The following is a 12,658-nucleotide window of genomic DNA, read 5'->3' as shown; positions in this document are numbered from 1 at the left end:
GAAATTCTTAGAGGGAATTACCCGCAATAGGGGAAAAAGGCCACAGAAATGGTCAGGAGTTTAAGACCAGTGATTCTAGTCAAGAATTATTTCAAAAACATAAATCTTTTAAATTCTTATTGTGGAATGCGAAAAGATTTTAATTTTTACATATAGTCACCATCTGTATCTTTGTAATATACGGAATTATTAAGGTTGACCGAAATTTGGTATACATAAAGCAAAAAACAGTGTGTTCCCCAAGTTCTTGTAAAAAGTAGGGATAGATTAAATAAACGGACGATTGGATCTTTTATCAGAATAAATAGGCTTCTGTCCAAAACCGTTTGCAAACTTCTGTTTCTGATGGGTTTTTGGTGACCAGAAAGCATCCTCCCAAGCTAAGCGTGTGTATCTTTCAAAGTTCTGGATCATCAGACTCATCCCAACATGTCCCATGTGCCCCGGGGACTGTGGACTTCACTCATTATGCAGTAGTGAAGCAGCTGAGGAAAAATGGGAGTCGTGATATGCCCTTCAAAGTATTATAAGCTCTGGTTTTTCATAATGGAGTTCTGGAGAAGGTAAGTGATTTGCCAAGAAAAGCCTTTCTAGGCCATGTTGAAAAGGCTGTGGGGTAATTTTGCAGCCTCTATCTTAGCATGAAATTAGCATACCCCAACCCAACCTCTTGATCTTTAAATATGTTACACAAGAAGCCTTCTTCCACCCGATCTTTGAGCCACTTAATGGAGTTCTGTCCGTAGAAGTTAAGTTGAAAAATTGACCCTCATCTTTACTGTGTTCCATTAGGAAAAGCCATCTTTCCCTGACTCTTTCTAGACCCAAGTGCAGATGATGTGCCTCCATTATATCAGAGACATAATGAGTGCCCCTCACTCTCATCCTTAGGGAATCAGAAGCAGTCACATTATAGCCAAAGGTAACTCTCACTGTCAAGTTTCACCCAAGCCGAGAAACTGGATGTGTCAGAAATGGTAGAGTTTAAAACTTGCTCTAAAAATAACGCGTCTGGATACCGGCCACCATCTTAAGTCTCTTCCTCTCCAGGCCCTCTCCCCGTAAAAACCCAAAGTGGTTCTCAGTAAGTTTAGCCTGGAAATAAAATCCCCTCACTCCATCAAGAAATAGCTCCAAACTTAGAGTGCATGCTCAAAATATTCATGATGAAATCATAATCCTATATTTATAGTCTTTTGGATTGTGTATGAAATTCTGTTTCCCATGGTGTTTTTCGTTGAAAGGGCCAGACATGGAAAGCGGGCTCAGAGGATGACCCGGAGAGCATCAGCCTCAAGGAGATGCTGTTGATCATCATTGTGAACGGGATGGTTGTGTGACACCCTCCCTCTTCCCTAAGCCCTACCCACTGCCCAAGAGTCGGGTCTCCTCCCCAGCCCATTTCCAGATGGTCCCTGGTTTAATGGTCCTGTCTCATCACCCACAAAATGTGAACTGGCCTTCCCAGTAGGAAGTGGAGTCGGTGCCTAAGATCATGCCCCTGTCCTGATCCTTCCTGTCCTCTAGACTTCCTCCCCATTTTCACTGAGGGAGATGGTATGGATCTTAATGGTTGGAATTTGATGATTCTCTCCATGGCTGGGTGTCGAGAGCCCCATGCAGCAGCAGACCTGCAAAAAGCTTTTACTTCTCACCCGGGCAGTGGTGCAGGCTGATTTGTCTTTGGGCACTGTAATCCTGGCAGATCCACGCGGCAGGGAAGAGAAAAATTTCCATTCACAGACCCCATCCGTCTTGGAGATCTTATAGAAGGTCTCTCCGGATCCCACTGGAATGCGCACCAGGTCCTTGTGCTGCCCCTCCAGGGCGTGGCTGGGTGGGTGCAGAGTATAGCCCAGGGCATGTTTGGAAGACTGCTTTCGGTGCAGACACTGGATTCTCAAGACATTCTGAAAGGCCTTTTTAAACTCTTGACTGGAGCATGGGTATATAATGGGGTTGATGCAGCTGTTTAGGTATCCGAGCCAAAATGCTATTTTAAAAACTGTTTCTGAGGGCCTGAAATCAGGAAAGAAAGACCCTGGAAGAAAACACACAGATTCATACATGTTATTTGCAAGCCAACGGGCCAATTGGCTAGGAAAGTAAAGCAAACCAACAAACAAACACCTTATTATAGCTTTAAAAAGTTTCAAATGATTCCCAATGCATTTGAGTTTTCACGTTTGACTGACTGTCCCCTAGGAACCCCTTGGTAATATCCTCAAAGGCCATGTGCAATTTTATTTAAGGGAAAAGACCCAAAGGGTTAGGGCTGTGCTGGTTCTTAGTGATAAAACATTACTTGGTGTCCGCTATAAAGCTTTAAAAAATGAAAACGTGAAATTTAGGCTGAGTCTACGTATGCAAATTGTTTTTCCTGAATTTAAAAATAAGTTGAAATCCATTCAAAAATTCATAATAAAATAGGGTCACCTGAATGTTCCCTTTGTTCTTTGATGCAGTATTATACAGGCACAGCCTAAATAATTATGAAATCTTTCTCTCCTGAATATTGGAGTTGGATATTTTCATGAGAATCCCAAATTTATAAAATATTGACTTGGCCAACTTTGGCCAGTGATTTTTGATTATTTTCCTTTGATGATGCCTTTTGACAATTTTCCTTTGATGATGCCTTTTGACATTACAGTATACTTGTCTGCTCAAAATGCTCCAGTAGCAACAAAATGCTTGTCCATAGCTTGACATGCAGGGTCCTCCGCAGTGCTAAACCTACTCTAGATTCCTAACATTAATACTTCCACTCTAAGCAGACTCACTACAAACTTTCCCCCAGATCATTGCTCATTTTTTTTGTTCTCTTAAGTTGGGTCCAGATGTCTAAAATGCTCTTTCCTGTCCTCTTCACCTATTTTAGGTGATTTAGGTGAAATCCGCTAATTTACGCGGCAGGGATCAAGTTTCAGGCGTCTTTACATCTTATGTGGTCACTATCTCATAGCTCTTGGAAGCAGAATGGCAAAAGCATGGAACCCTAAAGCAGGAACTGTCTTAGAGGTTATTTTATTCAATTTCCAAGTTAAAAAAATGATGATTAAAGTGGCTGTCACAAACTTAATAGCTACAGTACTAACATAGTGATGGATAAAGAGATATAGAACTCCAAACCCAGTGTTCTGTATTCTCTGCACAACTTTTTTCTTTTGCCTCAGCTGAATAAAGGTCTTGATTTTATGTCTTTCTTTTTCTCTCTGCTCTAGAGACCCATCAGAGTCATGAAAAACTGATGGGTAGACTTAAAAATCTACTCTGGCAAGCAATGCCCTGAAATTTTTCAGAGAATCTCATAAATATAAACAAAGAGTAAAGTTAAATATTGCAGAGCCAGAGAAGGCAAAATGGTACAGTGATTAATGAGAGCATTTTTTTTTCTCTCTGAAACACACTCCCTGATAAATTCAGTGTGTCTCAAAGAAATTAAAACACACACACACACAACCACACACGCAGATGATGATGTTAAGTGAGAAAGTATGATTCTTTACTTTTAACATTTTCCTATAATTATAAGTTACTCATACGGAATGTCTGATTTGGAACAGGCTAAATACTTTACATACAACTTAATCATCATTAGTAACATCAAGAGTTACATGATTCCTACTGTAGAGCACAGGGAACTCTACTCAATACTCTGTAATGACCTATATGGGAAAAGAATCTTAAAAAAAAGAGTGGATATATGTATATGTATAACGGATGCACTTTGCTGTACAGCAGAAACGAACAACATTGTAAATCAACTAGACTCCAATAAAAAATTTTTTTAAAGTTATATGATTCGTATCGACATCCCCATTTTACAAATGAAGAAACTGGTTTAATGAGATTGAATAATTCAACAAAAGTCACTCAGCAGATGGTTACTGGGAGGGCTGGGATTTGTAATTGGGAAGTCTGACTTTGGGGCCTTTGTTCCTTTATCGAGTCTCAAAATATATTAGAATAATACATCTCTAGGGAATGAGGTTGGTGTGTAGAGAATGATGAGGTGTACAGTTGGGGGTGTTAAATTGGAAGGATGGTTTTTCAAACTTAAGCAGAGAGGTGAAGAAAGCAGCCAATACCAACATGAATGGTGGTTTTGTGTGAATGTAGTCAGTTCCAGAAAAAATTCATCTTAATTCTGATGCCTATATGTTGTCCAATATATCTTCCTGATAGTAACAGTGACAGGATTAAGGGAACCTACTTCACAAGGCAGACCTTGGCTCAGGCTTAACGAGAATATATGAGCAGGGCATGCCCCAAGTTACCTTGTCTTGGAATTTCGCTATTCTGTAAATCAGCTAGAGAGGGAAATGTATTTCCATTATTTGAAGAGTTTAAGTTAAAAGAAAAAAAAAACACATGAATTCTGAATGTGAATGCTAGTGAGGTGATTTGGGATCCTTGGAATTTCCCATAATTCCTTCAGGGACACTCTGTGCTCACAGAGCCCCGTTCTGCATTCAGACATCTCAACATTTCCTTTTAGTCCCTTTCCTCCCATTTCTCTTCTCTCCTTCGAGGCCCCCTTAATGCCAGGTCTGGCCGACGCAGCGCCAAGTCACTCTGGCCTTCCTGTTGTTGTCCACAGCTTCGGAGGTAAATACTGGTCCTTTCCCTCATGTGCCCTGCTCAAAACACCCATTTCCTCACTGCAGCTGAGGTAGAGGGTGAGAAGGAGATGGTTAAAATGAATTTACACTAAGATTTGAAAGTCAGATAGTCCAGCTTTAACCCTGCAGTAATACTGTGTTGCTAATCCAAGCAAATCTCTAGATTTTTGCCTTTTCAGATAGTGAATGGGAGCGTCTTCTGGCCAGAGGCTTTCCCATAAACGAAACCACTTGGTTTATCCCACCAGGTGTGTGACAGCACCTAGATGTGTTTAAACCTAGCATGATCTGCACACTCCCAGTCTGATGAGCCCACAGGGGCGGATCATGGGACCTATTTCTCCTGCCCACTGTGTCTATCCTCCCTTGGGGGTGATTCTCTCTTGGCAGCTCCCAGCTGGGGTTAAGAGAGAGACTCATAACTGTGCTTCTTTCAGAGGCTTTCCAAAAGTTAAGAAAAGACAGCACAAGGCTGTTTCCATCCTTATTTATATTATTCACATCTTTAGATAGCTTCCTTCCCTTCATTTTTCCTCTCCTAGGAAGAGAAGATTGAGCTGGGATCGGGCTTGGAAAAGAGTTGTTGCTTCCTGGTCTCGATCAGGGTGTGCTCATCTCGGTATCCACTTCCCTGCTCAAATCTTTCCACTCAGGCACCATCTTCTCTGAACTCCTCACAATTTCTATTCCCAACCTCACTTTCTTCTCAGATCCCTCTCTTCTTGATGACGATGGTGTTTTTTAGACTTGGAAAGCAGCTGGACCATGCTTCTCTCTGTCGTCCACCCGTCATGGCATGGAGTGCCAGGGTTGAACCTGCCTTGCTTAAGGATGGGCACCTAAGACCCAGTCACTAGGTTGTAAACTCCCTCTGAGCTGGTACCATGTCAGTTTTGCCTGCTCATGGAGCTCCAGGACCTAGCACACTGCTGGCATCTCAAAGGCATCCTTCTAATTTTTGCTGAATGAATAGCCGATTCCTTGAATGAGCTACCGAATGAATGAATGGTCCTCCCCATGACCCTGCTTCACAGTGTGGCCTGGTTTCTGCTCTGCCTGGGTCATAGCTCTTATTTCTCTTCCTGCCCCTGCCTTCCTTCTGTTGTCTCTTTCTTTTTTCTTCAGCCCAGTTTCTGCTCAAACCTCTGCTTTTCTCTGGGCTGTTATTACACTATTTTATTTTTCCATGCTGCATCACCTGGTGTCTAACACTCTAGTTTTCCTCCCCATGCTTCACAGGAAGAGCCAGACTTTTGAATTATCCACAGAAGCGTAAGGTCTCCTATTGTTCTTGTCACCGTAGGTATGTTGTGCTCTTCAACAACTTCTGTCCAGACTCTGCTTCAAGAGGAGCAAATAGCTTCTGGCTTAATTCCCGGGAACCCCTCGCCCTGCAGGCCCGGTCATCCTTTGCATATGAAATTTGCCTCATTTAATTCTTGAGCTTTGGAAAATCCCCAAGGCCCTGGGGACTCTTCCCTTCACTGAGTTTTCCTCCACAATTTGATCCTGCTGCAGAATTTCTGACTCTTCTTTTCAGGACCCTCCAAACTCCCTGATCAACGAAAACTTGGCCAGACTGAGATGGGCAGAGCATGAATGTATCCATGAACACCATCAACATCTTCACCCTTGGAGAGTCAAAATCTTGGCTTCCGTTGTCAGGGTCCCTAGATTCCAATGAGAAATTGAAACTGATGTGTTTGAGGGATGCCACTTAAGTCTCATCACTTGATGTCCCCTCCATTGGAAGCATTTGACTTTTTGTTTCTGATCTGGGGCTTATCTGTAGGCTTATGACGGTGGACACTGGGGACCATCTTAGTGAAGGCTGTGCCACTAGAGTCACGTTTTAGCTACAAAGTTACAGCAAAATTTGCTCTCAACGCCCCCAATACAAAGAAAACCATTTTCCGGCCAATGCTGGTCTCCTAAGTGAGTTTTCTCCACCAGTGTTCCAGTTCACTCTAAGACACAGTGAGGATAAAAATAGAGTTCTCAAATTCCAACCCAGCACTGGTAATAGAAGGTTCCTCTTCAGTTCAGCTCTTGCAGAATCAGGGGACTCGGTATAGAAGCAGAGTCAGTCTTCTGGGTTCTAACCTCCCAGCTTCTAAGCTTCGTTTCACCTACCTGAAAACTTGACATCTTAATGACAACCGTGAGAGACATTGGGTTATGACAAACCCTAATTAGCTGGAGTCACAGAATGCTAGGGTGTGAAGAGTGGCAGAAACCTAGCAGGCACTGTCAACCTGTCCTGTGCAGATGAAGGTAGTACAGGTGGGAAGGGAGAGTGGTTCCCACAAAATCATCTGCTCATCTGTGGTCCAGTCAGAATGAGACCCAGACTCTGCTCTGCTTCCCCCATTTCTGCTCCTGGCCTTGTGCACCACGTGGCAATCCCAGAATGGCTGGGAAGTGTTAATGGCAATATGTCTAGCTGTTGTCACAGGATGACAACAGGTTCTGCAGAGATGATGAGAAAGAAGGGGGAGGAGAGTAGTATCATCAATAACTACATCATTTTAAAAAGTTGTACTGTTCAAACACTGGGGGAAAAAAGCAGTGGGTGATGATCTTGGAAGGGCTTATCTGAAGGGTATCACATTCTGAAGACTGGAGTTTGAATGACTGCAATTTAAAAAAAAATATGGACTCCAAAGCAGAAGCTAATGCTATGTGACCATAGGAGACAATAACCCTTAATCGTTTCTCTTTGTCCAACCAGTAGTCTCTCCACACGTCTGGTACCAGTCCAATGTGGCCGGTATACCTCTAATGAACAGGGGAGACACACAAGCTGTTACACAAATAGATGGCCAGTTCCCCAGGCCAAGGAGCTCCAGTGCCAAGCAATATTCAGGCCAGATCAGTTGGCATCTTCTGGCCAGGAAAAAAGTTCTGTCCCATTGATGTAATTCCAGAGAAAAGCTGTTGGAATCAGAGTATGAGCACAGACAGACCCAAGTTTATTGTCATCCTGGAGTCTACCAGACGCCTCCATGTTTCGCTGCTGGTTTTCCTGTGTCACAGTGACTTGCCTGAGCCCTCCTGAGGTTTATCCAGGGGCCACCCTTGGGCAAGTTTCAGCCAGACAAGAATATTTAGGTTAGCTACCTGGAATGGTGGTCAGAAATCCCTAAGAATGCTGACCGGATTAACTGCAGACTAGAACCCTAGGCTCTCAACCCAAGATTCATGGATAGACTTCCCATGAAATGAAACACAGTCTGTGTATGAACAGAGATTTTCCTGAGAACAGGAATTTAGCTTTTGTCAGCTGCATACAGTGGTCTTGGAGACGCAAAAGATGGCTGAGCCTGCCTCCCAGCTACTGAGCAAAAGCTGAACCTCTGGCTGGGGCACGTCACTTAGCCCATATGTCCTGATAAGAGCATCCAGCTTACGAACATGGTAAGAGGATGCCAGTTTACACCTCTTTAGAAGGACCTGCTCTTTCCTTCTCCTAGTTAACTGGGACTTGAAATAGCACAGCTCTCACCTTGTGCCTGAGGGCAGTCATCTGATTGCTCCCTGGAGAGAGTTAATATGTTGGGTCTTTTCTGAACTTTCTGGAGGGAAACTTGAATAGTCATCAAGGTGAGGAAGGATGGTGTGGGGAGGGTGTAGTGAGCAGGGGAAGAGAGGCACACTGTTTGCTGGGTATATAGCATTGAACAGAACAAATCTGGAGCACTGTGGGGACCCAGTGGAGGATGGGAGCACTGCCTCTTTTCTCTTTTTCTGGGGACTAAGGTATATCAGCCTATGGTTACTGTTGTCAAAAACCACTGCTTCTTCCAACCATGGTGGGGCAAAAGGTTGGTTGGGGAGACATTTTCTCATACCTCATACTTCTGCAAGTGGGAGACATTCTTTATGGGATCTTTCTGGCTGGTCAAGTGTAATTCTGCAGAATCAGGGATTTTATCCTGGAGGAGTCCAAGCTGCTGGAAGTAAAGCTCCTCAAAGAGTTCCTCTCTCCAGTTACCGAAGCCCCAAACAATATTTCTCCTCTTAGCAAAGAGGACTGTGTCTCCCAGAACATGCATGTGAGGCCTCCAAACCCACGATGACTCGGGAGAGAATGACTGACCCAGGTGTACTCCACTCACCAGGTACATTTCCCTAGAAGAGCTCTTTGTGTTGCCTGTTTCCTTTTGAAATGAGTACACAATTCAGACGATTTCAACAGATTGCAAGATTTTTTTCTCCTTTACTTAACAAAATATATTTTGATTCAGGAAAACGATAGTAATTAAGTCACGGGTTCTTTTGTAGGTTGTTTCCTCAAAAGCAATCTCCTTTCATAAACCAACTTATTTTCCAAACTTTGCCTTTTTTCATTAAGGTCACCATTGTTTCATGAGTCTCACGTTAGAAGCATCTTCTTAGCATCTCTACAAAAGCTATCTCCTACCACCCAGTGTAAAGAAGAGGCGTCCTCAAGCGTATACCTGTGAGTGTGGTTTATTTCTTTCACGGCATGTACAATTTCTTTTTTTTTTCTTTCAAAAAAATTTTCTTTTTCCTTTTTCTTGTGATGAGGATGTTTAAGATCTACCCTCTTAGCAAACTGCAAATGTGCTACTGTATTATTAACTATAGTTACCATGCTGTACGTTATATTCCCAGGACTTATTTGTTTTATAACTGGAAGTTTGTTATCTTTTGATCCATTCACCCATTTCATACCCTGTAAGTCGTCTTGTTTACTTGTTTTCTTTGACAGTCTCATTCTCCAGAGTGTCTAATAAGCACTCCAGTGGTTTTCTTTTGGAAAACCAAAACTGTCAAAAATGATACCCAAGTCTGTGCCAGGAGGGATGATTAAAGAAACTTGTGGGGAGATGGCCAGAAGGGAACAGGGCAGATTGAAAGGGGGGAACTTGAGGTCCTAGGTTAGGTTTTAGGGAAAACATCCTGATATCCATCCTGGAGATCTGTGTCTTCTGGAGGGAAAGAAGGGCTGGGAGGAGAAATCCCAGGGTTGTCATGAGACACACCTGTGTAGAGGCATGTGTGACACTCTGAGGCCCAATGACAGTGAGTCACACTGAGTGGGAATGGCATTTGCTCTTCTGTGGTCCAGGCTGCTGGTGGCTCCGGGGTACCCATGCTCCTTGGCAACATGGGGGCTTCACACACACACATCTAGGGCCTAAGGTGCTATGGCAGACGTCATCTGCTCACATCCAAGGGGATGGGACAGAAAGCAGTGGAAGCCATGAGGGAAAATTCCCAGAAACAACCAAAGGAAGGGGAGGTTTTTCAAGGGGATAAGGGAACCTCATAATAGTGAGATCCGCCAAGATATGTGTTGTACATGATCTTTTTGTTGCTGATAAGATCAAGTTCAAGCTCATCACCTTGTCATTCAAGGCCCTTCGTCATTTGGTTTCACCAGCCTTAACACGACATTCTCTCCCGTTATTCATTCACTTAACAAGTAATTTGCTTAATGCCTTCTACGAGATAGGCACTGTTGTAGACATTGGAGATAGAATGATCAGGAAGATGCACAAGGTTCCTGCCCTTGGAGTTTACATTTTATAAGTATTTCCAATAAACACCTGTTGAACTGAATTGTGAATTTCCAACAGCAAGGCTGTCTTCTTGCCATGGTTGACTTTTCACTGTAACTCTGTTAATCCACCAAGGTGACTATGGCCTCTGCTCACACAGTTGTCACCTTCATTCTCCTGCTCCGCTCTCAGTGACCTGTCCCTCTCCCCTAGTCAAACTTGGATTCCTTCAAAATCTCTCTGTCTTCAAAATTGTGCTTAAAATCCAGTTCATCCATGAACCTTTCCTTCTTGATAGTGTAATTTGTTTTCTCACCTCCCCTAAGCATTCGACCTTAATTCCTTTTCTCTATATAGCACTCGTCACCATCTTCTACGCTTATTTCTTCTTTGTCCCTTTCCTTGAATACGAACTCCTTGAAGGCAGAGGTTTTTGTCTTTTCATTTCACTGCTATGTCCGCAATGCCAACAACAGTTTATAACATATAGTAGGCTCACAACAAATACTGTTGAACGAATAACACAATCCTTACTTTTAATGTCTCTCTAAAGACACATACTACTCCTTATCCTTCCTTTAAATTTCCTTCAGTGACGAACAAAATTCTCAATAAATGTGTATCAAATCAATGGATGACATTTGTTGCTGGAAGAAAATGACATTTTGTATAAAACTCCTGCTTCAACCACTTAAAGGTGGAAATACACTCTTAAATGGAGAAACAGAGCGTGTCTTAACTCCCATTCCAACACTTTATCTTCCCGATCTTCAAGACACTCATATTTACACAAAAATAAAACCATTCTACAAATAATTTTGTACAGCTAAGTTGTAGGCACTTCATAAAATGATTACTTCCAGTACTTATAAAGACATTTTATAGGGCCCTGTAGGAAAGGTCAGAGCCTGTCATTAAGCCACGATAGTCATCAACAGTCTCGCATATTTGTGGGATGTGAATCCAAGGCCAAACACCACAAATCCGAAGCAGTGACAGAAACAACCAAAATCGGTCGCCCAGGGAGGAAGCATGGGAGTTCCTCACGATGATGTGCCTTCATGTTCAGCCTAAAGGCTACTGCAGGCTCTGTTCCAGAGTCTGGCCACCAGGGACATGGGGGAGTTGGCCATGTAAGAGGTGAGAGGTCAGAGGTGACCAGGGGAGCCAGCAGGGACTGTTGACTCTGGACTGAAGGTAAAGATATGGAATCTGAGTTCTCTGGACAAGTCCCTACTTGGAAATGACATCCCAGGTCCTCTCACTGGCCACTGGGTCACCCAGAGGCATGTCCCCTGATGCTGTAGGCATCCTCCAGGAATATCATCTAGCTCAGTTCAAGGTAGAATACAAAAAACACTTTGCTCTCCACCGGGAACTCCTGCACATCCCCTTCCCCTGCCTGGGTTACACCAGGGATGGAGATTTGCTTTGGCCCCTCCTACTTCTCCCCAGCCCTAGACTCAAGCTGGACCGGACCAGCAGAATGCCTGACCTCCATCAAAAGCAGATGGTATTCAAACTGACATAACATACACGCATAGGCATTTTACTAGCTTATTTTTCAAAATAAAAGGTGCTTTTGGGGAAGCTGTAATCTGACTTCTAAATATAGCTGGGCAAACTAATTTTAAAATGCAGAAAAGGGTTGGGAAATTTTACTTTTTAATTTTAAAAGGCAATAGAGTATGGCCCTGTTTTGATTATAGACACCTTTGAAAAAAAGAAATGACTATGCCTCCATCTTTCATAATAAATGCAATGCCGAGACATCTCAGTGTTGCTTGCAGGAGACACTCTCATTCTTTTCCAACTTAACCAAGCCTTTTGCAGTCTCAACTGAGAATTGTCTGACACTCTAAGGGGGGAGATGGAGGTCAGGGAAGCTCATCCATTTCCATGGTTTCGATTTCTTTTTTTGCCTTGATGAATTCTCCAATCTCTATCCTGAGGCCCTAAGCTGGCTCCTAAGCTCAGTTCTGTATACACAACTATTACCAGACATTTTTCCTGGTGTTCCCAAACCATCTCATCCTTAACGTAACCAAACTGAGTTCACTGTGTCTCACAAAACCTACTCTTTCTTCTCTGGTCCATCCTCAGTAGATGGCACCCCTTCCCCTAAGTTGTCCCAGCCAGAAACCCACTGTCATCCTCAACCCTTCACTCTCCCAACTCTTCCACTCCATCCAGCCACCCAGTGCAGACCACAGAACCTTCATTCTTCTTGTCACCATCCATCCTAGTTCCGGCCGCCATCATTTCTAGCTAGGATCCCGCATCAGCTTACCAACTAAGCTTCCTCTCATCTCACTGCCTTCCAACCTGCTTTCACATTGTAGCCAGAGAGAGTCTGAGAAAACAAGGCTGATTTTATCTTCCTTGATTAAATCATTTCAGTGACTCCTCACTGAATTCAAGATCTAGCACAAATCCTGTACTAGGACTTATTAGGTTCACGGGTCTGGGAGAGTGAAAATCCACTTTGCTAGATAACTAGTTAGT

At 43.2% G+C, this 12,658-nt stretch overlaps 1 protein-coding gene across 2 annotated transcripts in view; it reads right to left on the bottom strand.

Annotated features, from left to right (window-relative positions):
* Window positions 1-405: 405 nt before the first annotated feature.
* Window positions 406-12,658, bottom strand: part of ADRA1A (adrenoceptor alpha 1A) — an 82,513-nt gene continuing 70,260 nt past the window's right edge. The window contains exons 2-3 of one of the 2 annotated variants that reach the window (XM_065878427.1): window positions 1,656-2,041; window positions 406-485 (exon numbers count right to left, since the gene is read on the bottom strand). In XM_065878427.1, coding sequence (XP_065734499.1) covers window positions 420-485; window positions 1,656-2,041 — 452 coding nt within the window. In that variant the 3' untranslated portion in view covers window positions 406-419. Of the gene's footprint in view, window positions 486-555; window positions 2,042-12,658 lie in introns of those variants that run through there. The other variant, XM_065878426.1, reaches the window with a different exon arrangement.

This window comes from Phocoena phocoena, chromosome 6 (genome assembly GCF_963924675.1).
Source record: "Phocoena phocoena chromosome 6, mPhoPho1.1, whole genome shotgun sequence".
In the NCBI taxonomy this organism is placed as follows: Eukaryota; Metazoa; Chordata; class Mammalia; order Artiodactyla; family Phocoenidae; genus Phocoena; species Phocoena phocoena.
This window is presented reverse-complemented; position numbering and strand designations above follow the sequence as displayed.